Source organism: Aristolochia californica, unplaced genomic scaffold (genome assembly GCF_029961685.1).
Source record: "Aristolochia californica isolate CCGP_79_NKW_82.1479 unplaced genomic scaffold, dmAriCali1.0.hap1 SCAF_8, whole genome shotgun sequence".
In the NCBI taxonomy this organism is placed as follows: Eukaryota; Viridiplantae; Streptophyta; class Magnoliopsida; order Piperales; family Aristolochiaceae; genus Aristolochia; species Aristolochia californica.
The window spans coordinates 36,728,914-36,755,822 of NW_027182279.1; the positions used below are offsets into that span (position 1 = coordinate 36,728,914).

General features: G+C 36.5%; 1 protein-coding gene across 1 annotated transcript; it reads left to right on the plus strand.

Annotated features, from left to right (window-relative positions):
- The first annotated feature begins 721 nt into the window (after positions 1 to 721).
- On the plus strand, positions 722 to 26,868 carry LOC137938644 (serine/threonine-protein phosphatase PP1 isozyme 3-like). Its single transcript, XM_068783614.1, has 4 exons — positions 722 to 1,408; positions 14,394 to 14,953; positions 15,365 to 15,580; positions 26,120 to 26,868. Exons 1-4 carry the CDS (start codon positions 1,231 to 1,233, stop codon positions 26,141 to 26,143), a joined length of 978 nt encoding a protein of 325 aa, XP_068639715.1. The 5' UTR covers positions 722 to 1,230; the 3' UTR covers positions 26,144 to 26,868.
- Positions 26,869 to 26,909: the final 41 nt, after the last annotated feature.

Below are 26,909 nucleotides of genomic sequence, written 5' to 3' on the forward strand. Positions count from 1 at the left end.
GACCCGCAACCCGTGGCAGACCCCAGATCCTCCCAAAGAATCCTTGTGTCAGATCCGGGACCGTAACAGATACGAACTATCTAATGTAGCCACACGAGGACCACTGCTCCCTATAACTATATATCGTTGGGTCCTTTAATTGTTATCATTATCTTTTACATATCTTATTCTCAAGATGTCGCGTAATAGTTTATCGAAGTCATTATTATTTGTGGTACAAACATCTTAAGAGTAGATTAACAACGTTAGTTTGAGTTATAAACCATCGTAACAAATTATGCATTCCTTATGTAGTGCTTAATTGCTCATTGTGATATTGTATTTGGATTTGAATTTTATATAAGCTTGCAAACACATCATATCATAAAAAAGTACACATTACTTTATAAAAAGAAGTTGAAAATTTAAATAGAGATGGCAAACCCCTTCAGCTCCATTAAGATAATCAGCTGGTTAGATGAACATATTACATAACCTGAGGTCAGCTGTCTTAAGGTTAGTGAGTGGTGACAAGTAAGCCGGTTTAATTGAATTCAGTGGAGAACAGGGTGAGTCAGCCCACCCAGACATGTGGCCGAGATTTTTTTATTGAACACGAGACGGGACCCGCTGATGGAGGCTCCACGTGACATTTGATTTTTCCGTCTACTTCGTTGGACGGCTGCGATCGTTGAATGGATTTAGATTTTCCCCGGCGAGGTCAAATGTGACAGTCCACTTGTTCTCGTTGGCGTGGCCACCGTCAGAACTGGAGAATATCATGTCGATGTTCCGACGACCCCGACCTGCGGTGTGCGCCGTGAGCACTATCCCTCCGATTCTCCTTTAATTAGGTCAGCTGCCTGCGACAGCTGCCTGCGTCTTATGCTCTTCGCGGCTCTCTTCTCTCTCTCTCTCTCTCTCTCTCTCTCGCTTGCTCTCTCTTCTCCTGAGACTTGACCCTCTTTTTAAGTCATCAAATTCGTGCTGTCTCGTTCTCTCTGGGAATCTCTCTTTAACTCTCTGATTGCGAGGAATGTTTGAAAAGCTTCTTATCACAGGCGTAAAAGCCAGGCCCAAAGCAAAGCAGGATAAAAAGAGCAAAAAAGGCCATCCCCTTCTCTCGCTTCTTTCAGTCATGTAAAGAAAAAGAGGAAGCGAGTGGGGGGAGAGAAAAGGAAACGAGAACTAGGGTTATTTTGTTTTGTTGCTGTTTGTTTGGCATTTCTTCTGCGAGAAAAAAAGGGTGGAATGGACCCTGTTGTGTTGGATGATATAATCAATCGGCTCCTGGAAGTGCGCGGTAGTCGGCCGGGGAAGCAGGTGCAGTTGTCGGAGGCTGAGATTAGGCAGCTCTGCCTTGTCTCCAAGGACATTTTCATGCAGCAGCCAAATCTGTTGGAGCTCGAAGCACCCATCAAGATTTGCGGTAATTTGTTCAATCCTGTTTGGTCTTTGATGTGGATTTTATCATTTGGCATCAAGCAACTTTGGGTCTGTCAAATTTAGTCGTGGTTAGGGGACTGCTGCTCTGGGTTTTGACTTAATTGGCTACTGGTGCGAGCATCCCCATTGTTCATATTGATATGGTTAAATTACAATTTTTCCGAAGCCCTTGCGTCTTCCTTTTTCTTCTTCTTCTTCTTCTTCTTCTTCTTCTTCTTCTTCTTCTTCTTCTTCTTCTTCTTCTTTTTTACCCCTGAACTTGTTTTTTTACCGCTGCAGGTGAACTTCTGCTGTTTTACGTCCTACTGAAGATTGAATGTTTTCTGAAATTTTCCTTTCATGGCCGCATTTTACCCATGGGTGTAATTAAAGAGGTCGTCTTAGACGCGATCTGCAACCCCTTCTTTATTTTCTTTTATTTTTTTAAAACGACCCCCTCTTGATTGTTTCCGATTGTTTGTGTATGTATGGCTTTTGCTGTTTGATTGTTCAGTTTCTTTCGAGATTCAGAAGCAGTAAGGATTTCCGTAAACTAGGTGCAGCCCCTCCTGTTCCTTTCGTTACTGCACTTTTATTAATTTTCCTATCATTATGTTGTTCGAGAATGAGATTGAAGTTATTTTGAAGTCTTACTCATTTGGGTAGTTAACATTGAGGGTGTTGTTAATAGAATTCAACTGTACAGCCAAGTTAGTGCTGCTATTCTAATAAAAAAGGTCAGTTTCAGCAAGATATAGAGGCAAGTGTGTGAAGCTTCTAATCATATCTTTTTCAAAATTATTACGTATGTTTTCAAATTTTGGAGCCAGTAGTTATAACAACTTCAGTTAACTGTCGTGTTTCATTATATGTGCAGTGCCAGCGTCTGTGGTCCTCTTAGTTCTGAAATCTAATAATCCAACTTGTTGGAAAACTTTTGTCATTTTATTGTAACGGTTCTAAGTCTGCATAGTTCAACTGTACATAAGTGAGTTCTATATAATGTGAGTGGAAGCTGTAAAATATGATGGAGATGATACCAATCCTCCATCTAATGGCAATTTCTTTGAGCACTAGTTTCTTAGATAGAAAAATTTAAATTCGCAGACTACTTTATATGAAAAGGAATTATGGCTCTATTTTGTTGAAAGGAAGTGTGGTATACCTGATGCAGACTATTTGTTGAAGTCATTAGCTTTGCTTCAGAAATTTGTCGAATATGCTGACTATCTTAATTAAAATGTGCGCCTCATTGGAGCTATGATTCTGATGGTACACCTGTGTCAAAATTGTGGATTGGTCATTTGCTTTGTCATATCTGGTGTCTCTTAATCAGTCCATATGACTGATTTGAGTGTCTACCTAAGAAACTCCAAAAAATGGGAAACAGGAAAAAGAAAAGAAAAAAGAAGGTAAATATTGTCAATGAATGATATGCATCCTTTTTCTATCTCTATATAATGATAGGTCACTATTCAATGCATTTGGCCAGGTGATATATTTAACTAGGCATGTGTGCATAGACAAAGAAAAATTAAGATAAAGCTAAATGATAATTTATGTATTCAATTTTCAAAAAGGACAATTTATTCTACTCATTTTTTAGGAAAAGTAGAATTTTATTTAAAGTGACAGATACAGAGATCCAACACAAGGAAGCAGATAGCATCAATAAAAGAATGAGAGTATGGAAGAAGAAGGGGAAAAGAATAATCAGAGATACTAGATTCTGAATGTATGGATGAGAGTACTATACATTCCTATCTTGTGGTCTGTTTTTTTTTTATATTTACCTTCATATCTGCTAAAGGGTTTGTCTCCCTTGGAATATGAACCTAGGATATATGTATAGGAGATATAAACTACTTCCATGGTTCACTATTTACTTGACTTCCCACCTAATTGTGTTAAATGAATTCCTTCATAAAGGGAGAGAACTTCAGCCATCATGACATCCACCATTGCACGAGGATTCAAGTGGGGAACAATCGTCTGTTCCAGGGATTTCATATAATCTACCTCGGATGTTGAGTTTGATCGAGTTGTCCTGAAACATATTGGGGCTGTTCTCCTGCGGACACTCGGTACCAGTCCTTAGTATAGGAGAAGAGGACATGTCGTTGCTTTGAGTTTTATTTTATTTTTTTAAAATTTACTATAAGTTTAATCTTAGCCCAGAAAATTATCTTTCTATAAGTCAGACCTATATGATGATGCTTGAAGTTCTATTTTAGAAGGTGTCATTATTTTTCTCTGTAAGAAAACATGGAATTAGGGGCATTTTGGTCATTGCTCATGTATATTCATGATCTATATTGGCCAGGAAGGTCATAAGATAGTGATACATCATTCAAATTATTTGTCTATTTCGTTTTTGGTTTTATATGGTTGTATATAGTGGACGCATGTACTAAGGGCACTTATATCCTTTTAGTTTGTCTTTTCACTTAATTGATATAATAAAAGAGATTAGAGATCAAGTTGGTCTCTGACAGTTGTTGCTCTACATGTAGCTCTCTCCTCTCTCTCTTTTGTCTCTTTTCCTCCTTCTTTCTCTCCTCTTTTTTCCTTTATTATTCAAATTTATATCGTATCAGAGCAATATAATTTGAGCTTGGGAAATTCTACATAGAGTCCATTTTTGTTAAGCAAACATTTTTTATTGGGAGAAGTACTACAAATCTGTTCTTCTGAGTATTTTAAGGTTGGATCTTTTCCCCTTTCCTTGTGCCATAACCATTTGGTTGATAACTTGTCCTGCCTATTGAACAGTTATTATGTGTTATTATGCCTGGTTTTCTCCTATCCCTTTTCAGGTCTAGAGCAGACTTGTCTAAGTGTATGTACTACCTGTGAATATAACTCCTTGGAAGTGTTAAACTATTTTGGTTCTGAAACTGGTACAGATTCTGGTTGAAGGATTGGATTTGGTTTATGACATATATCAGAAGTTCGGTTTCTGAGTCAGGACCACCTAAACCTGCCTAAGTTATGTTTGGCAAAACAGTTGTAGTACTGAATTGTTCTTGGTTGGGATTGTTTATTGGTTGTTTTCTTAGCTGGTTGTGGTAGAATGGCTGATATTGGGGAGGTTATTATTCCAACCAACCTCTCTACAAATTTTGTGAGCAAAGACTTCCATTCTATTCAAATTATTTTAGTGAAATTAAATGGGAAAGGTTACTTGAATTGGTCAAGATCAGTCCATATGTTTTTAAAAACTAAGTGAAAAGGCTAAATACTTTAAGGATGATCCTCCTAATTCTATGATAGAGGAGTGGAAGGCATAAGACAATCAAGTAGTGACTTGGCTCATTAACAATATGGAGCCTAGGTTTATTGACAGGTGATGAGTTGTGAAACTTTTAAGGAAATTTGTATTGCATTGGAATCTATCTATTCAAATTATTTTAGTGAAATTAAATGGGAAAGGTTACTTGAATTGGTCAAGATCAGTCCATATGTTTTTAAAAACTAAGGGAAAAGGCTAAATACCTTAAGGATGATCCTCCTAATTCTATGATAGAGGAGTGGAAGGCATAAGACAATCAGGTAATGACTTGACTCATTAACAATATGGAGCCTTGGTTTATTGATAGGTGATGAGTCGTGAAACTTTTAAGGAAATTTGGATTGCATTGGAATCTATCTTATTTCAGGAGTGCAATTCATCCAAAGTTCATGACTTGTATGCCAAGTATTTCAACATGCGATGGGGCAACCGTTCTGCTACTAGCTACTTTACCAAGATATGAGGTGTTTTGCAAGTGCGTTTATCCTTTTATTACAAATGCAGATCAACTTCGAAAGAAAAGAATCAAATTCAAGTAACATGTTTCCTAGAAGGACTTGAATCAAAGTATGATGCAATCTGGGCTTAGATGTTGGCAAATGATGAAGTGACCACTCTTGAGAAGTCATTTAATCCGGTTATTTGAGCTGAAAGTGCAGTAATGAATAAAGGTGAGAAGGATTCTAAGACAAGTGAAGTCACAACCTTCAATCTCAATTATGCCTCCACTAGATCTGAAACCCCTAGAGGATGTGGAGGGGGTGGAAGAGGTCATGGTAGAGACAATGCAACTCGTTGTAGGGGACGTGGTGATGGAGGTGATAAAAGGTATCCACTATGGAAGAACTAATCTTTTTTTGTTTTTTGACAAAGTGTTGGGATAAATTTGTAAAACTAGCATGGGCCAACTCTAGCGTGCTTGAAGGTGAGACAATGTCCACTAATGGGACTGAAGGAGAAATTTAGTAGTTACTTTACCAATTGTGTCAATTGACATCCACATCATCATCTCCCACACTACAAGATGTTGGATCCTCTTCTATTGTGAGTGCTTCTATGACAAACTCAAGTATGACTACACACTGTGTTATTTAGTCCCTTGTGGATTGTTGATTCTGGAGCATCGAAACATATGTCAAGTATGCCCACCTTTTTCTCGTATGCATTTTCTTCACAATCCTATGAAATTGTCACCTTAGCCGATGGGTCCACCTCATAGGATCGGGTGTGAGGGTGTTGTAACAATAGACATCACACATGTCGTTGTTACCTATCTTGGTTGTTTCAAAATTTCCTGTGAATCTCTTACCCTTAAGTAATATTACTAAGTCTTTGAATTGCCCTGTAACTTTTTGCCCTACATCATATATTTTTCAAGGTTTGTAGACGAAGAAGATGATTTGTCCGGGCACGAGAAAGTGGGTAGTACTTCTGGATGGTGTGTCTATTCTTAAAGGTAGTGGCACTCTCAACAAACACTTCACCATATTTGTGGCACTGAGCTTGGGACAACCATCTCCAACTAAGCAACATCACTTCCTTCCTTTCTTGTCGTTTGATTTATCATTTTAGAGTGAATCTTGTCATCTTGGGAAGGATCATACAGTTAGTTTTCCAACAATTTCTAGTCAAATTTTCAACCTTTTTGAATTAGTTCACTCTGATGTATGAGACCCATGTTGAGTCCCAAAGATTTTGGTTTCAAATATTTTGTGTCCCGATAGATGATTTTAGTAGAGTGACTTTGGCATATCTCCTTTGGGAGAAATTAGAAGTCTTTGATGTATTTACAAAGTTTTTCAATAAAATAAAAACCCACTTTGGTGTTGTAATTCACATAATTTTTGTACATATAATGGTCTGGGGTTTCTTAACCAAAAGTTCATTTCTTTTTATGACTTGCATGGAATCATTTATCAAACTTCATTTGTATACATCCCTCAACAAAACGGGGTTATTAAAAGAAAGAATAGGCATCTACTTGAGGTTTTGCTCACCTTGTTATTTTATATGCATTTTCCTTTGTCTTTTTGGGTAATGCAATCTTAACCTCATGTTATTTGATTAATCGTATGTCATCCTCTATTCTATGGGGACGTATTCCTATGCAAGTGTTAAAACCTCATTGTAGGATCTTTTATGTATGTCCTAAACTGTTTGGTTCTACATGTTTCATTCATTCATTTGGTAATACTAGTAACAAACTGTCCCCATATTCCATTAAATGTGTCTTTTTGCGTTACGTCATTAGAAGGGATACGAGTGCTACAATCCTACTACAAGGAAAACTTATATATCTGTTGATGTTATGTTTTATGAGAGTATGCCTTACATAGCGTCATTTAGTGAGTCTCCATCAATTGCGTTGATCCCGGTTGAGGAGAGTTTAGTTGTTCGCAATTCAGTTCTTATAGTTGTTATTGATATTTCAAGTGCAGGTACCATACCCATACATCCACCACCATCACCTTCAAAGCCATTGCAAATGTATCAATGTCGCCTTGCATTCTCCAAATCAACTTTTGTGTCACCGTCCACTTATGACCAATATCAACAAGAGCCTCCTCCTCTAGTGTTGCCATTGCATTCTTCATCTACTGAATCTGAATTCTTTGATTTAGACTTGCCCATTGGGCTTTGGAAAGCAAACGGTCACGTACTTTTCATCTAGTGTCCAAATATGTGTCCTTCGATTTTTGTGATTGACCTATAAATCCTTTGCCTTGTCTCTGTGTACTTCTTCTATTTCTCACATGGTGTAGGATGCTTTACTAGTGCCTAAATGAAAATGAGTTATGCATGAAGAGATGGAGGCCATAGTTTCTAGGGGTACACAAATGCTTTGTGATCCACCTGAGGGAGCTACCATTATAGGATGTCCACGAATGTATAGTATTAAATACAGAACTGATGGGGGCATTGAAAGGTACAAAGCTTGATTGGTTGCAAAAGAATACAAACCCATGACATCTATGTGTTTGAGGCGTTCTCCCCAATCTTTCTTACTTCTGTTAGAATTTTAATTTTTGTGGCAGTTAAAAAATGATTGCCTTTACATCAACTAGATATAAAAAACTTCTATTATTATGGTGATTTGCATGCGGAAACGTATATGGAATAACCACTTGGGCATGTTGCTTAGGGGAAAACTGGGAAGGTTTGCAAATTGAAAAATGCTATTTATTGTCTTAAACAGAGAATAGTGGGAACATGTGCAAATTGAAAATGGCTATTTATTGTCTTACATAGAGAATAGTAGGAATCTGTGCAAATTGAAGCTATTTATTATCTTAAACAGAGTCTTAGGGTATTGAATATTTCAGCAAGGTGGTTATGAATTTTGGTTTCATGAAAAGCCGTTGTGATCATTCCATGTTTGTGTTGAGGAGACAATCTAGGTTGTTATTCTTATTGTATACGTGGATGACATTGTTTTGATGGGGAGTGATCCTAAAGGGGTCTAACAAGTAAAAATGTATTGAACAAAACATTTTTAGAGAAACGATTTTGGACAATTGAAATATTACATTGGTATTGAGGTAGCCCGGAGTTAGAAAGGTATTGTCCTATTTCCGAAGAAGTACACTTTAAATATGTTAGAATATGGTCTTCTGGGTGCATGTCTTGTGGAGACTCCCATGGAAGTTAACACCAGTCTTCATGATGACTAGGCTCCTAAACTTAAGTACAAGACAAAGTACATGCACAGATAAGTTGACTTACGCCATTGTTACAAGGCCAAACATATCATTTGCAATGTGAGTTGTGAGCTAATTCATGTGGAATCCATGCAAAATACTCTTAAAAGGTTGCTTGTAGAATTGTAGAATATTTGAAAGGAGCTCCTAGAAAGGTCTATATAAACTCCCCATAGGAAGATTGATGTGTTGGGATACTTGGATGATGATTATGTAGGATCCACGATAAATGGGAGGTCTATGATTGGGTACTGCTGTTTTTTGGGGGTAATTTGATTAATTGGAAGAGTAAGAAAAAGAATGTAGTGGCCAAATCCAGTGCCTAGGCAGAGTAAAAAGCAATGACTCATACACTGAATGAGCTTGTGTGGATAAAATCAGTTTTTGATTAGTTAGGATTTCCCATTATAAAGCCTATGGTTATGAAGTGCAATCAAGCAACAATTTTGATAGCTAACAATCCAATTTTCCATGAGAGGACGAAGCATTTGGAATTAGAGTGCCATTTTATTAGAGATGTTGTAATGCAAGGGAAGGTTGTTGCACTATTTATGAAATCTTCTGAACAACTCGGTGACATCTTTACCAGACCTCTTGGAAGATGTAAGCATTCAATGTTTTATGACCAGCTGGAACTATTTGATATTTATGCTCTAACTTGAGAGGGAGTGTAATAAATTTTGGAATTCAGGGCATTTATATATATTCATGATCTCTATTGGCTAGAATGGTCATATGATTAGTGATACATCAATAAGATTATGTTTTATGTTGGCTTTATATGGCTACATACAGCAAACACATGTACTGAGGATGATTCTGTCCTTTTAGTTGTCTTTTCAAGTGATATAATAAAAGAGATTAAGGATTGATTGATCCTTGATGACTATTGCTCTACTCGCAGCTTTCTCCTCTCTTTGCTCTCACTTTTCCTTCTTCTTTCTTTACTCTTTACTTCTTTATTATTCAAATTTATACTCTCTTGCCAAATGGATAGGTGAGCTTTCCATAAAGAGTGACATTGGACAGGAAAGGGATGATGAGCCATGGTGCTATTGATTATATTACCTTTTAGGCATACAAATTCGCATGCCAATTCCTAAAAAAAAGTGACTCTTCCAGGACCGATCAACGATATGATGATTAACTTCGTGCTGGGTCTTACTGGAAGCTGTAGTTAAGATTACAGTAACAAATTTCTATGAGCTAGATGTTCTGGAGTAAAGGATTTCTCTTGTTGCTAAATGGCACATGACTTGAATGTTTGCGTGGCATGAGAGGCCATATCCAAGAATGTTTATGTGGCATGAGAGGTCGACAAGGTTTAGTTTCATTAAATATAAAGAGGGCCATGAGGGAGGGTTTGCTTGTCGGGGATAGGCCTTCTATCCTTCACATTTTGCCAAATCTTTGCCTGAGGAAGATCCATTAGATGTTTAGAAAGTTTAGGCCAACAGAGTATTGAGTCCACTTTCCACTCAGTTACACAACGAATTGATTTTACATTATGAAGGAATATTTTACATTTTTGGCAAGGCCAATATTCCATGGGACAACTGCAAGAGTGATCTTCCAAGACTTTTCCACCAATAGAAAGAGAGTTGGCTGGCTTCTATTCAAATAAACCTTTCAAAAAATTGAGGTAACAATTTGACAAAACTCCTTAGGAAGTGTTTCCACACATTGCAGCAAATAGGCAACAGAGCTGGATACGATCTACCACTTTATTTGTCATTGTTGCAGAGTTTGCCAACGGAATGCAGGTTGAAAGCCCCTTACAAGGGGTTAGTCGACAATGAACTTGAAATGAAGTGAAGAATTCAATTCATCTTAAATGAATTGATTCAACTTCAACTCATCCTTGGGTGTTAGTGTAGATGAGTTCAAGTGCACTGGAAAACAGATTCTAGTGTTAGTGCCCCCAAATGAAAAGTATGATATAAACAAGAGAATTGAGTAACCTTTTATAATATACTTAAATAGAACATATATCTAAACAGATAATTAACCAAAATAAACATGGTTTTTTTTTTTTTAGAGAAATGTGTGAATGTATTACGAAAGTAGAGAAGTTACAAAACTTGCTAGCTAGAAAGACATTTCCTCCACAACAAGATGTTGGAGGGAAACACCATTTTTTTCTTGAGCGTCGGCTAAATGATTTACCGATCTTGGAACATGTTTCCACTTATATTGTAGAGCAGAAATTAACTTACAAACTTCATCAAATAACTCCTAGTGATGCCAAGGGGGTTTGGACGGCTTTGTGCACAAGCTAATTATGACTTGAGAATTTCCTTCCACTAAGAGAACACCCTTCCTTTTTTGCTTGAAAAGTTTCAGTCCGTTGTACAGTCCATGTAACTCCGCACTAGTAGAGTCAGAAGTACCAATTGGGCCCGCATATGTGAAGAGAAGATTTGCATTTTCATCATGAATTACTCCTCCATATCCAGTCGGACCCGAACAACCAAGAGCACTTCCATCAAAATTTAATTTAAAGTGCCCAGGAGGGGGTTTAGACCATTCAACCATTTTTGGAGCTTTTGCCGGAGACGACATTCCTGCAATAATTCGCTAGTTGCCACGCATGTTTGTCCCTTTTAAATTTCAGAATTCTTGCAAAGGAGAACCCAAGAGGACACTTGACCAATAATTTGGTCACATAGAATTTTCCGAGGGAGAGATTTAATATTGAATTTTTTGTCATTCCTTTCTTCCCATAAATTCCATGCTATGTGCCCAACACAACAAGAGATTAAAATTTTCCCCATCTTAGGGAAACGAGTGCTGACCAAAGTGAGGATTGTGTTATGTAATTCTTGTGATGGGCAATATAAAATTCCGATTTTTTCCATCAATTTGGTCCAGATCCAATGAGCATATTCACAGTGCAAAAGGGTGTGATATGCGGTTTCAGGAGACGTATTGCAGAACGGGCAGAGAGGATTTGGAACATTAGTGCCTCGTCTTTGTAACGCATCCGAGGTTAAAATTTTCTTACGGCAGACGGTCCAGATAAGTGATTTAACGTGTACTATTAGAATATATTAATATCCTAATTAATGAAAAACTATATTATATTATTTAATGATTATAGTTTATTATAAATTAATACAATAATTACGTGTGACTAGAATAAATTATTAAAAATAAATAAATAAATAACATAAGTGAATATAATAAATAAATAAATTATTTTTAATAACATAAGACATGTTTTAACATTAAAAACCACTAATTTAATACAATAATAAAAAATAAATATAATAATTAAATATATATATTTATCAATTACATAATATATATTTTTATGTATTATTAATTAATAATATATTGTCACAAAATTTAAAACCATTGTTTAATTAATTATAGCAATGGGATAATTAAACCAAAACAATTTATCAAATATTTATTTTAAAAATATTTTAATTATGACTATTAAATCACTAATTTAATATAGTAATTATAAAATAAATAAAAATAATTATTTTATAAATAAACTATATAAATTATTATTTTTATTACGTGGTTGCCATCGTCTTCCTCATGGTGCGCGTCGTCTTCCTTAGCGGCGGGCGGCGCTCCAACGGGAGGCCGAGAGGCTCTGCGACGGAGAGGGGGGAAGGCCGATGGGGGGGGGGGGGGGGGGGGGAGAGAGAGAAAAATAATTTGGCTGAAGGATCCCCCCGGGAACAATAAGCTTCTGAGAGTCTTGTTGAGAGGTCATACTCCTCCAATGAGCATGGGAGGTGATTTTGATAAGGAGACATTGTCAACACTCCCAAACTAGTCTACGTCCAAATTATCTTTTTGCCATCACAGCCTTTGAAATTGAAGGCTTTCAGCATTGAGATAACTAAGCAGCTGTGTCGATCTCATGCTTGTTTGAGATTTGCCTAAGATTCAAATTCCAGCATATTTTGCCATTAACATCGAGCCCTGAGTTTTTATTATTTATTTATTTATTACAAAAGCAAGCCCCAAGTTCAAATCAGTATATCCGTGTCCTGATCCAAGCTATAAAGGCTTGGACAGGAATGCTTGGGAGGCTCCTCATTGATCCAAGGGTACTTCCAAAAATGAACGTGATTTCTAGTTTTCACACTGAACCTTACACATTGGAGTAGAGATGCCATCATTTATATATTGCCTTCCATAATGTGGAGGTAAAGGATGGTAAGAACTTTTTGTAAGTATTTATATCTGTGGTCAAAATTTTAACTCCTAGAGTATGATTAGGGTGACTAGATATGTGATAGGAAGGTACTGGCATCACTTAGAACAAACATCAAATTTTTTTTTATTAAAACAAATAAACAACAACAACAAGCAAATAACAAATTCTTCTGAAGATGAATTCCATTCTTGCATAGTTTATGTCAGAACAGCTGTTAGCACCAAGTTACTGCTTTGTCTGTTTGTGACATCATGTGGATATAGATGATTATTCATGAGTTAGTTAAGTATTATATAAACATGATTCTGTGCTGCTTGTTACCTCAGAATAATGATACTTGTGAGAACAATCAATTGGCAAGACGCCAGCTAGGACATCATACAATCACTATAGATGTAATCATCATTAGGTTATACTGTAGAAATCTCAGGTGTGATTCTTTTTTATTTTTTCATCACTGCCATGCTTTTGCATGTGGCATACAAACTGGTGCTGTGAGTATGATTTTTGAGTCTTCTCGGGTTGATTCTTTTAACATTTTAGGCTAGGAAAATGCACCAATTAATTTGGTTTATGAAAAACATAGATTTTGGGGATGGATCTTGTGGAAGACTCATATCATTCAAGGCTTCTATTAGGATTGCTTTCTCATGCCACCTCATTTGGTTGAGAGTAAAAAAAAAAAAGACAATTTTGTTTGGAGAACATCTTGCTTGGCCAGAGGCTTATGATCACATACTTGTGATTTTGGTTTGCCTTAGCACTGAGACATTGAATTTTGAGGTCCACAATCTGATATCAAGGGATGAACTGCACAAGACCATTCAATCAGCTTCTTTTTTCGTTTTTCTGGAATAGTGATAGTTTTATTAACGACGAAGTCCTAAAGAAGAGGCAAATTGGATGGCTGGCTGATGTGAACTGCTTGGTTCACCTTTATAAGCTGCTTGATTCTGCCTGTTGACTTATTTTTAGGGCTTCGTTGTGAGACATGTGTAGAAATACTATTTATTTGTACAGATATCTATATAATGATTTATCCAACTAAGTAAATTTTATATGATGCTACCACAATAGAACTATCCGTAATTTGGCTAGCAACGATGTTTCTTATGCGCTTCTCAACCATCTCCTAGAGGATACAGACAAGTTAAGCACCACAGAAAAAAAGGTTCTTAAGAGAGTGATACTAAGTTCAGATCTATGAAAGAAAGGAAATATTTAATCTGATGAGTGGACATGATTAGTACATATAATCCAAAGTGATGAGGAAATTACAATCTTTTAAGCAATCAAAACCGACGGTTCCTTTAGCATGACCTACAGTTGGACAGTAAAGTATTCAAATATTTGTTTTCAATTAGATATGCAGATTAAAGAAGTTCTTTTATGCCGCATAGGCTGTCCTTCTGCCATTAAGATTATTAATCAACACTAGGAAGTGGCATTTTTTGAGGCTTCTGTGAGAGTAGCGCTCATCAAATCTAAATAGTGGTTAGATCTATGAGATTTAAGTGCTTACACAACTGACAAATTTGTATTTCATTATAGTTTTTCCCAATATTCAATTGAAGAATTAAAATAGTCCAACTTTATTTCACCTAGTTAGATTTAAGTTTTCCTTTTTGGATTCAGAACTTATGATGCATTAAGGTGGACTTGGATTTGGTCTAAGTGACCCTTCTAATTTCTTCCGATATGCCGCTGTGTCATTGCTAAGTTGATCTAGATTTATAAATCATGCTTTCTCTCTCTCTCTCTCTCTCTCCCCCCATTGAGAATAAGTTAAATCCTGGTTTCTAACATGGTTGATTTTCAGGTGACATTCATGGCCAGTACTCTGACCTTCTAAGACTCTTTGAATATGGTGGGTTCCCCCCTGCGGCTAATTACTTATTCTTGGGCGATTATGTGGACAGGGGCAAGCAGAGCCTGGAGACAATTTGCCTTCTCCTTGCTTATAAGATCAAATATCCTGAGAACTTCTTTCTTCTGAGGGGAAATCATGAGTGTGCTTCTATAAATCGTATATATGGCTTTTATGATGAATGTAAGAGAAGGTTTAATGTAAGGCTCTGGAAAATCTTCACTGATTGCTTTAACTGCCTCCCAGTGGCAGCTTTAATTGATGAAAAGATTCTTTGCATGCATGGCGGTCTGTCTCCTGATCTCAGTAACTTGGATCAGATTCGAACTTTGACACGTCCCACTCATGTACCTGATACGGGATTGCTCTGTGATCTTCTTTGGTCGGATCCCAGTAAAGATGTGCAGGGATGGGGAATGAATGATAGGGGTGTGTCTTATACATTTGGCCCTGATAAGGTTTCAGAGTTTCTGCAAAAGCATGACTTAGACCTTATATGCCGGGCTCACCAGGTTGTCTTTCTATTCATCTTCCAATTATTTACTGAAAATGAAAATCTTCTCATGTGGAAGTTTCTTCTTGAATAGCCTACAGCACATATTGGTCACATGCATGGATAACTAATTGAAGGGTTCCATCTCCAATTGAATTTTCTGTATTGGGTCATCCTATCTGTAAACTTATGGTTTAGGTGATTTATCATTCAAATGGAAGAAGGTTATTGCTGGCACTATCATAATGATATTCGAAAGTGTGCACTGGACTGGACCCTTCAATTTGATCATGGCATGTATGCTTGCCTGTTCAAGCCCCAGGCTATTCAAATGAGCTTTCATTATACAGGTGTTGGAAATTGCTTGTGTTCACATTGATGCTATAGGTAGGTTTCATGTTCTAAAGTTTGTTTCTGTTTTCTTGTACAGGTAGTAGAGGACGGTTATGAGTTCTTTGCTAATAGGCAACTTGTAACGATATTTTCAGCTCCTAATTATTGTGGGGAATTTGATAATGCCGGTGCTATGATGAGTGTGGATGAGACCCTGATGTGCTCCTTCCAAATGTTAAAGCCTGCTGAAAAGAAAACAAAATTTAATTTTGGAAGTACAACCACTGCTAAGCCTGATACACCTGGTGTCAAGGTAAATTTGAATTTGATCTAGAGATGTGTGAAGAACTTTTTTTTTTTCTTTTTTGGCTTTCAAAAGCATTTTGCTTTTGTTTCTTTTCATTCTGTGCTTCTGGTGGGACTGTACTTTGTGATCACATGGTAAAATGGAGACTTTAACGAGGTGTTGGTTCATTATGTGAATGTTCTTGTGCTTTTCCTTTATCCTGCTGTACTGATATGGGAAGTTTATTAGTGGGCACTCTTCTAGGTTTATGGAATTGGTAGACATTGGGTAAAAGTAAATACTAGCTCACATCTCAATTTTTAAAAGAAAAGGACCAAGACCTTTTGGCCCAATGGGTGCATGGGTTGGGGTTTGACCAAGGTAAGGGTGTCAACATTCAAAAAAAAAGAAAAAGAAAAGAACTTTTTTTTTGAAAATGTGTATAGACTATAAAAAAGAAGAGAGAAGAAAAAGAAAAGAACTTGTTATTACACAATCAAAATAATTGTACCAACTTGATATACGATTAGTAAGTTTTTGAAATATTACACTTATAATTACCTGATAAAACAACAACCATGTATAGTGGCACGTAGGGGTGGGCGGGGTCAGGTATATTGAAACCCTAACTTGATCTTGAAAAATACGCTAAAGCTTAAACCCAACCTTGACCTGATCCTCTTCCTTGCAATCCTGTCCTTGTAAACCTGACCCATCCCTGCCTTGTCCTCGTTAACCCAACCCATCTTTGCCCCCGTCTCTGTCCCATTTCATATCCCGCCTCATCCCTGCAGGTCGGGTTTGGGGAAACCTTTCCCTTGCCCAATCTGATGGTTTATTTAGGGATTAATAATCTTAAGTTTTTTAAATAATAATAATAATAATAATAATAATAATAATAATAATAATATTGATTAATAATATTATGTTTTTAAAAATAGTTAATATAAATCATTAAGTTAAAATAATTAGGGTTTTGGGTTTAAAAAACAATTTTTAGTAATTAATTTAAAAATTAATGATTTAGTATCCATCATTAAGTTATTTAATAAATTGCAAGACTATTAAATAAGTCACTAAGGCGATTAATAGGAATCATTATTTATTAAGTTATTAAATATTTAAAAAATGATTTTATTAATGATTGATAATATTGTTTTCAAAAAAATTATTAATATGAATCATTATTGAACAATGATAATAATTAATGAAAAACAAATCTTAGTTAGTAACAACAATATGTTAAGCTATGGATTCTAAAAATAATAAATGTTTTAAAAAAAGTATCAATCAATAATTATTAGGGTTTACGGTTTAATAAAACTTAAAATTATTAGTAATTAAGCTAAGAATTAATAATGTAATATCAATCAGTAAGTTATTTAATGAATTGAAAGCTTATTAAATAAGTCATTAAGGTAATTAATAGGAATCACTATTATTAAGTTATTAAATAATTTAAAAAATATAATTTAATATTAATAATTGAAAAATTGTTGCATGTTGAGTTGGGACTCGGGTCGTTGGACTCCGAGTTGAATAGCAATCCCAATTCTGAAAGCCAACACTCTTACACTCTTACACTATTGGTGTTTTTTTTTCTCTAGACAAACAAGTACTTGGTCATGATGGATCTGCTGCACACTAAATTTATACATCGCAAATCATTACAATATTTAGTTAATTCTGTATAACATATTATATACGACAATGAGTTTTTTTTCCTATTTTTTTAATTTTTTTAAAATCTTTTGAAATTTTTTCTGACTGAGTCGCCTTGTAGAAAGATCAGGGGCGACTCAGCCAACTGTCTCAGGCGAGTTGACCTGACTCAGGATCAGGCGATGCCAAGACGGGTCTAGATCCTGAGTTGCAAAACCCTGATTTATATTGGCATTTCTTTTTCCAGCCAAACAAATACTTAATCATGATGGACCCACAATGTACTAAATTTCTGCATCACAAATCATTATGATATTTAGCTAACTATATATAACATATTATACTTTAATGAAGTTTTTCTTGATTTATGGTTATTTAAAAAAAATTTGAAAATATTTTTTGGTCAATTCACCCTTCAGAAAGATTAGGGGGGGCTCAACCAGCTGACTAAAGCGAGTCAGCTCGACTTGACTGACCGGATCCCGAGTTGCGTTAGTGATTCTTCCACTAGGTTGCCACACCTATATTTTCCAATATTTTGTTTGTGTATCACATCTTGCTCTGGGAGTGAAGCTATTTAATGCCATATTTTTTTGCTATTTACAGGTACAGTAGCATATCTCATTTAGCATAATGCCAGTATGTAATTCACTGTATGGTGCAGATGTGCATAATACGAAAACCTCACAATAAACCTACATTGTTAGTAGATCTGGAAAATTTGAAGCTATTTAGTTAAACAAATGGATCAGATACATTCAAATAGGTTTGGAACCAAGTACAGGCATTGGTGGTATTTGGTAGTGTATAGTCGTTCGTGATTTGCCCTGGAAACATTTTGTACCAGTTCGTAGGTGTAGGACAGCAAGACAGGAGAAGGAGAAGGCATCAGATCTCATTTAGCATTCAACATTTGATAGAACTTGTTTTTAATAAAAAAAAACTTTTAATAGAGCTTCTTATCCAAATCTCTTAGAAAAATCTCCGCAATTCTTATTCCACAACTAATATTTTAAAGTCTAAAGGGTATCCTAAATTCAATGAACCATTAAAATCAATCACCCCAGATTAAAACATGATGTTAGAAAATTTATTGAGGGGTGGTTTCATCTTGTCACATTAGCTATTGTTCTTGAAGTTTACATACATCTTTAATTATGTCACTAGACTTAGTTTCATATGATTTGCTTATGTATAGTCTAAGATATAAAGTTTTAAGTGATTTTAAGTGTATAGGGGCAATTATGTAAATTTTTCTTTTTGAGGGAGTTGAGTAGGACCCCCAATGAGAGTCTTCTTAAAAGCTCTCTTTTCAAACTCTTCTTTTCTCTCTACTCTCTTATTTCCCCTTTGACATGGTAGAGAGCGGTGAATCCCAGTTGGGAGTCTGTATTCTTCGTTGCTTCACTCCATTAAAGACTACATCTCAAAAGGAGGTTCCACGACGTTCGTGCCATACTGGTTCAACAAAAATCATCTATTTCTTCTCTTTTTCTTTCAAAACTTTAGGGGTGTTGGCCACTACTAGATTTAAGTGCAGTTATCGATGAGATAAAGTCATGGAAGGACTTCTTGTTTTGGAAAAATTCCCCTTTGCCTAGTGCAGTCTTATATTGGTCTCCTTGACTATGTCATTCTCCTGGAAGGTGATGTCAGCCCTTACTGATTTGGTGTTTATAAGTGTACAATCACTCTCTATAGGTGGAAATTGGATTAATTTGGGTTTAAGCGTAGATTGCATAAAAACCCTAATTTTTGTGAAGTCCACATACCTTGTGTGCCTATGTTGTTGCTTGAAGTTGTAATTGCCTAATTGTCCTTGCTTTGTGATACTTATGGCTGATTCTGGTGAGGTATATACTCGATCAAGGAAAGTAGGGAATTATGGAAAAGATACCATTGTAATTACTTCAAATTGAGTGGATAAAACTATCTTAGCTGGTCTAAATCAGTAGGATGTATTTAAATGTCAAGTGAAAGTCAAAATATATCAGAGATAACCCCCTTGTGCCTATAAATGATGATTGGGAGGCAGAAGACTGTCAGGTTATGGCATGGATGGTAAACAGTGTGGATTCCAAATTGAGGAATCAAATTATGAATTATGAGACTTCAAAAGAGATGTGGATTTCCCTAGAATCCTTGTATGCATAATAGAGCAATTTATCTCGAGTGTGTGAGTTATATACTGATTTCTTTAGTCTCAAGAGTAATAGACCTGTTACAAAGTATTTTAGTGAATTTCTAGGGGTGTGGCAAGAGATAATTGTATATTATCCGTTTACTACTGATGAATGGGAATTAAGAAAGCAATATAGCCAGTTGTTGGTTGCCAAATTCCTTGATGCTTGTGTTCAGAATTTGATGGAGTAAAGGTACGATTACTTGCTTTAGATAATGTGCTTACCTTGTCTACTACATTCAACAGAATCATGCATGCTGAAACTACCGTTCTTCTCGGAGCTGGTAAAGGATTTAAGATGGTGGATGCCTCTGCACTTGATACCTCTAGTTTTACAAAATCTTCTAGTTGTTGTAACAGTATAAGTAGAGGCAAAGGTAGAGATGGGCTTGGATGAGGTCGAGGTCGGGGTAATGGTAAATTTAAGAGGAAGCATAATTATTGTGGCGGATCAAACCACTACTTAGATAAGTGTTGGACAAGTTTGGTAAGCCAGCATGGGCAAACTCGAACATTCTGAGAACAGTGAAATTCCTACTGTGGTGGTAAGCAATATTGTACCAAGATCGTCTGATGAAATGCACCAACTACTACAACGTATGGTTCAGTTGTCAGCTGCCTCTTCATTGGCGTCTATGGCTTAGACTTCCGTTCCTATATCCACTCTGGCTAGTTCAAGTATGTCTGCTCTTCATGTGCGTCCTTCATCCATTTGTGTTCTTAACTCAGGAGCTACTACCCATATGTGAGGTATGTCATCTTTATTCTCAAATTTAAAAGAATCGTTTGATATTAAGCATGTTATTTTAGCTGATGGTTTTGTTTCATCGGTTCAAGGGGTCAACACAATAGCCTCAACATCATTCATGTCTCCTCAGTCTGTGTTATTCGTTCCTAAGTTTCCTTTTAGTCTATTGTCGGTTAGTTAGTTGACAAAGTCTATGACTTGTTCATTCCCTTTTATTCCTCCCACTGTGTTTTTCAGGATCTTATGACAAAAAGGATGATTGGTTTTGCGCGTGAGAGAGGCGGATTGTATTATTTGGAGAGTCATTCACCAGATAATACGCTTCATGCTTTACACTGTAGTCTCACCTCTACAATGGCATTTACTATTTGGTCATCTCTCTCTGGCAAAGTTGGTTCAACTTTTTCTTACATTTCCTTCTAGTCTTTCGTTTCAGCGTGAATCGTGTCAGCTGCACAAGCATCACTGGACAACATTTTTGTATCTCATAACTGGAGCAGTAGCTTGTTTGACATCATTCATTCTGTCGTTTGGGGGTCCTTGTCCTGTATCTCCTACCTGAGAAATCTGAGATGTTTGAGGTATTTCAAAATTTTACAATGAAATTGAAAATCAGTTTGATACTTTTATTTGTGTTCTTCCCATTGATAATGGGTTGGAAGTCATGATTCAGAAATTTGATATCTTTTGACAAAATCAGGTGTTTATTCATCAGTCACCCCGTGTGTTTACTCCATAGCAAAATGAAGTAGTTGAGCGTAAAAATCGTCATTTGTTGGAAGTGGCGTGTACCATGTTATTTCCCAAGTATTGGGGTAATGTAGTTTTTATTGCGTATTTTTTCATCAACAAGATGCCTTCTCTTGGGGATAAAATACTCATTAAACTTTTAATGCCTTCTTTTCCATTATTTCCATTATCTCCATGTGTATTCGGATGCATATGTTTTACACATGGGTTTGTTCCATTTAGAGATAAACTTTCTCCTCCTGCAATAAAGTGTATTTTCCTGGGATATTTTCGTACAAAGAAGGGATACAAATGTTTTGTCCTTCTAGGAACTGCAAATGGAAGATGTTTTGAGGATACTCCATTCTTTACGTCATCTACTATATTTGTGTCTCCCTTTCCTACTACAAGTGTAGAGTTAGTTGTTCCTACACCTGTAGAGGATGTTCCAAGACCTTCCCGTGGTGTTACTGTTGAGAAACCACTCAGGTATATCATAGAAGATGGGTGCTTCTATCTCCTACTACAATTCTCTCTTTCACACTAGATCAAGAAACTACTTCGTTTACTAATCATGAGGTAAGTGATCTGCATCTTCCTATTGCTCATTGGAAGGGTGTTCTACAAGGTACTCATTATCCGTTGTCACATTTTGTTACCTTTGATTCATTGTCTGATTGACACAAACAGTTTGCTTTGTCATTATCTTCTTGCACTATTCATTTTTCAATGCAAGCTGTTCTCTCCTCTCCACATTGGAAGCAGGCCATGGATGTTGAGATGAAAGCACTGTTGGATAGAAGGACCTAGCAGTTGTGTGATTTGCCCCCAAATGTCATAGTTGTCGGATGTAGATGGGTGTATACGGTGAAATATAAGGTCGATGGATCTATCTAGAGATACAAGGCTAGATCGGTAGTCGAAAGCTACAAACAGACCTATGAATTGATGTTTTTGAGACTTTTTCTCTAGTTACCAGATTGTCATTAAAAATCCTTTCTTGTATGCTGATCTTGAAGAGGAAGTTTATATAGAGTAGCCTCTTGCGTATGTTGCTTAGAGGGAAATTAATACAATTTGCAGGCTTAAGAAAGCTATATATAGTCTCAAACAAAGCTTGTGTGCATGGTTTGAAAAATTCAGTCAAGTTGTTTTGTCCATTGGATTTTCCAGGAGTCACTTTGATCATTCACTTTTTGTCCTGAAGTAGTCATACTGTATTGTGGTGTTGTTAGTATATGTTGATGATATCTTATTGTTTAGTAGTGATATGACAGGAATTGAGAAAGTAAATACACATCTGGAAAAAACATTTTTAGACTAAAGACCTTGGATTGTTGAAATATTTTTTGGGGATTGAAGTAGCTAGCAAGGCAAATCTTGTGTTGACACAGAGGAAGTATGTCACAGATATGTTGCAAGAGTGTGGGTTACTAGGTGCCAAGCTAGTTGAAACTCCAATAGAAGGGCATGGATCTTCATGATAATTAGTGTGCTGAACTTAATGATAAGATGATGTATCGTCAACTTGTTGGCAAACTCATATATGTTAATGTTACTTGTCTTGACATATCTTTTGTTGTCAATGTAGTTAGTCAATTCATGGAAGGCCCATGCAAAATTCATCTGGAGGCTGCATAAAGAATCTTGAGATATTTGAAAAAGTCATCTGGAAAAGGGTCTCTCTTTTAGCCTCATAATCACCTAAAGATAGAAGTTCTTTTAGAGGCAGACTATGCAGGTATGAAATTGGACAGAAAGTCTACCACAAGTTATTGTGTGTTTCCAGGAGGCAATTTGATAAGTTGGAAAAGCAAGAAACAAAATATTTTAGTTCAATCTAGTGCTGAGGCTGAGTATAGAGCAATCGCTCATATTGTCGACGAACTAATGTGGATAAGATATGAGGTAAGAAAATAGGATCTACACCAAGATGAACCTATAACTATGTATTGTGATAATCAAACAACTATATTCAACACTAAGAGTCCAATTTTTCGTGAGAGAACTAAACATATTGAGGTGGATTATCATTTTATTTGAGATGTAGTAATGAAAACAGAAATTATTACATATTGAAGTGGATTGTTAGTTTATTCGAGATGCAATAATGAAAAAAGAAGTTATTACTCCCTATATTTGATCTGATGATCAAATTGGAAATGTGTTTACTTTAGCCTTGGGAAAACACGAGTTTGTGATATTCTATAACAAGGAGGGCCTCGTTGACATATATGTTCCAACTTGAGGGAGAGTTAGAAAATCTACTGAGTGGCAGTTTCGTCTTTTCACATCAGTTGTTGTTTCTGAAGTCTATAATGTCTTGTTTTACATGTTTAATTATGTTACTAGACTTAGTTTTCATGTGATTTGATAATGTATATTGGTAGATATAATGTTTTAAATGATTTTAAGTGTATAGGGGTAATTATGTAAATTTGTCATTTTCACTTAATAAAAGAGATCGAGGGAGTCAAGCACAAACCCCAACGAGAGCCTTCTCAAAAGCTCTCTTCTTCTCAAACTCTTCTTCTCTCTTCTCTCCTTTAATTCCTCTCTCTCTACTCTCTTATTTCCCTTTCGACACATGACAGTAACATGGTCGACTTTTTTAGTTTGAGAGTCTTTTTCTGCTGGGGCTTGAGGATTCTCCTCTCCCCTCATCTGTATTCTCCTTGTTAATTAATGAATCACCATATTGACAGAAAAGGAATTTGAACCTCAGTCCCCTTAAGTTTGTCATAGCAATTTTGTCATTTAGTCATTGGTTCCAAATCTAATAGTTTGGATTTCATATCTTCCTGTCCAACACTTCTGTTTTCCATCCCATCTTGGTTCTTTCCTGAAGTAGAAAACGACTATAAATGTAGTGGAAATATTGCAAGTTTCTAAATATTAAATTCTTCAACCAGTGAAGATTAGGGTGCAAGCACTGCTGGTATGTCTCGAGTCCTCACTCATAATAATAACTTACACATAAGAGCTAGGGTTTGGTCAAAGTAAAAATAAGTGGGCAATGTTATGAAACTTTGACCTGACAGACTGGATCAACCATATCACCAGGCCCTGGCCCTTGGGCCCCCTTTTTTTGGGAATGGATGGAGATTATTTAAAAAAAAAAAACAGAGGTAGTGAGTCTTGCAAGCTATTTCCATCCTCAGCAAGCTGGTCTGCTGCACTGTTGGCTGACTGAATTACATGCACCCTTTCAATGGTGAGTGAGCTTATTATTATGCGAGAATACTGTTGATCTCCATGGATAGCTAGCAGATCCATTTGCCCACAAGATCACTATTCACTACTTTAGGTTGACCATCAATGACCCCTGGGCCGGTGAAGTGCTGAGCATAGATGAGAAGGCCATGAACATTAAGCCTTTGTGGAGTCCGAGGACATGAAGGAGGCCCCCACTTCTGGTTTGTTATTGTAAAAACTGGGGCCAGTGGAAAAACCACTGGACTTGCTGGGTGGATCAGTTCAACCAACGAAGAGTGTGAGCTGGTCCATTCAATTGAACTGGTCACCTCCTTCCGCCTTAAAAAATTGACAAGTCCCTCCCTTGACAATGACAAAGCCAAAATGGGGTGGGGTGGTGTCCTCTCTCTCTCTTTAGCAAGCATGGGAGGGGCACCCACCCTTCCTCGTGTAGAGAAAAAAGGGGGTCAGGCAGGTGCTCCCCCTGTCCATGGCCATCATGACAACAGAAAGGCCTTGGAGGGGACCTGCTGTTTATTTTTTCCATTGTGGAGGTGGGGGTGCTGAGGCTCCTCTCCTTTCTGCAAGACAGAATTGGGGAGGGCGTGGAGCCCCTGCCTCCCCTGATCTCTCTATAACTGGGCATTACGGGAGAGGTGAGGCTTGTTCCTCTAATATTTGAAAGTGGTTAGGCAGGAGGAAAGTCATACATATAAGGAGGCTGCTTCATATTCGACCTCTAATTCTGCTCAAGTTTTCTGAGACAAATTTGCTGTCTGGCCATGTTGTGTTGCTCTCTAATAGGTTTGTTTAGGTTTCTCTCTCTATCTCTAAGTTAATTCTGGTTTTCTTCTACCAAAGTTGCACAACTGCACAGTTTATCTTTGGGCTTGTGTACAATTTCTTAATATTTTGTCTTTGAATGAGATACACGTAATTCCAGTCCAGCAATATCTAATAGCCATGCATGATGTTAGCATCTATAGTAATTGAATTCTCTGGCAGCTGTAGCCTGCTTCTTCCAAATTTCCTAATTATTTGGACGTAGGTGGTGCATTTTCATGCATGTAAGCAAGTTATTGATGTTCCTCCTCAGGTGCCCTGTTAGCTCCTGGAAAGGTCTTTGCCAGATTCCATGGTTGTTGTTGAAAGTCAGGTTCTTGTTTGAATTTTGGTGGCTATTTTTATGATGCTGTTAGCCCAAATTATTTATTATGATAGGAGAAATGTACTAATTCTCAGGAGCATCATAGTACTGAATCTTTTTTCTTTTCTTTTGAAAAAGGTTGCTTGATACTGTTTTATACTTAAAATAGTCTTGCAGACGTTTTGTAATTGTACAAAACCTTCTCTTAGGAAAAAAATGAATACAATCAAGGTACTTTAAATTGGTGTTTTTTTGGTGGTGGGGTTGCAAGGATTCTTTTGTAGTTAAAAGAGTTTCATTATTCCATTATTTGGCAACTAAGGAGCTCTTTATATGAATATAAAATATAACTTGTCTACTGTAAATTATCTTCTATAGGGTTAAGGAATCATTTGTTTGCATGGTATTTATTCTGTTAGGTCATTCAACAAAGGAGTTCAAAAAAAAGTTATTATAAAATATGAAAAAGTCATTGATAATGAGCTACGGAAATCAAAAGAGTGTGTTTGAGGTTGCTACTTTGCTGACTATGTTAATAAGAGGATCAGCCTCTTAGATGAAAGCATGGCCAGTCTTTCAGTTGCATATGATAGTCCATTTGAGCAGCATCATGCCTTGCATCCCAGCTCCTAATAAGCTCATGCTAGATCTAGTACATGCATTGCCATTACCTATAGTATCCTATTGTCATTGCCTCCTAGCCTGTGTTTCATAAGTATTTGTTTATATATATTTATTTATTTTGACAAGGGTGTGTTGCATTGTCTTTGAATGATAAAAGTGACTCTTACAGTGCTTCTCCCAGCTGATTCCATGGACTGCCCTTCCCCTCCTTAGACTTTAATCCTGGGATGCTTTAGTTAATTTTTTAAGTTTTGATTTCTGCTTTCTTCCTGCTAACAGTCTTTCCTAGGCGCAAAAGCATGAAGCAGAGGTACCATGGTTACTATAGATGAGCTAAAACCAGGCAAGGTGAACCTTCTGAGGTGTGCTAAAATGAGACTGCCACAAAATGCAGTTTTTGGTGTGGAAAATAAGTTGCTGAGTTCATGGAGCTGTGATTTCCATCTACATTAGATACAAAAGATTAGAATGTGCCCACGATTCCCCTCAAAATTTAGGTAAATACGCTGTGGGTAATGAGTTTTAGGGCTCTAGAAAGGATTGAAAATGGAAAAAAAAAAATACAAATCCTCAATATTGGATAGTGAAAGTGATTGAGCTACTGTGAGGAGCCAATGAGCAAACAACCCAAGTGATTGAAACCCTACCTGAATTAATTTCATTACAGCAAATTGTAACTGAAGTCGATTCTTTTTAGCTTGTTTTGAACATAGAAGCTATGATTCTGGCAAAACATAACTGGACTACTAGTGGTACAATATCACTCTTTGAATTGTTTGGAGTGTTCTAAAAAAAATAAAAAAAATGTGTGGACTGTACTTATTGGAAGGCTATAAGAATGATGTTTCATCTCAAAATCTCTCTTCATGTGTCCAAATTCACTTATTGAGATATACTGAGAACCCATCAATTTGACTGACAGAGATATTCTATAATTTATCCAATCCCTCATTAGTCTTTGGAAATGATCCAGCAGTTTGGACAAATCTGATCTTAGTTCTACTTACCCACTTTTATCTGGGTAGGAAGGATCAAGGATCATAGAAACATGAATTACCCGAAAGATTGC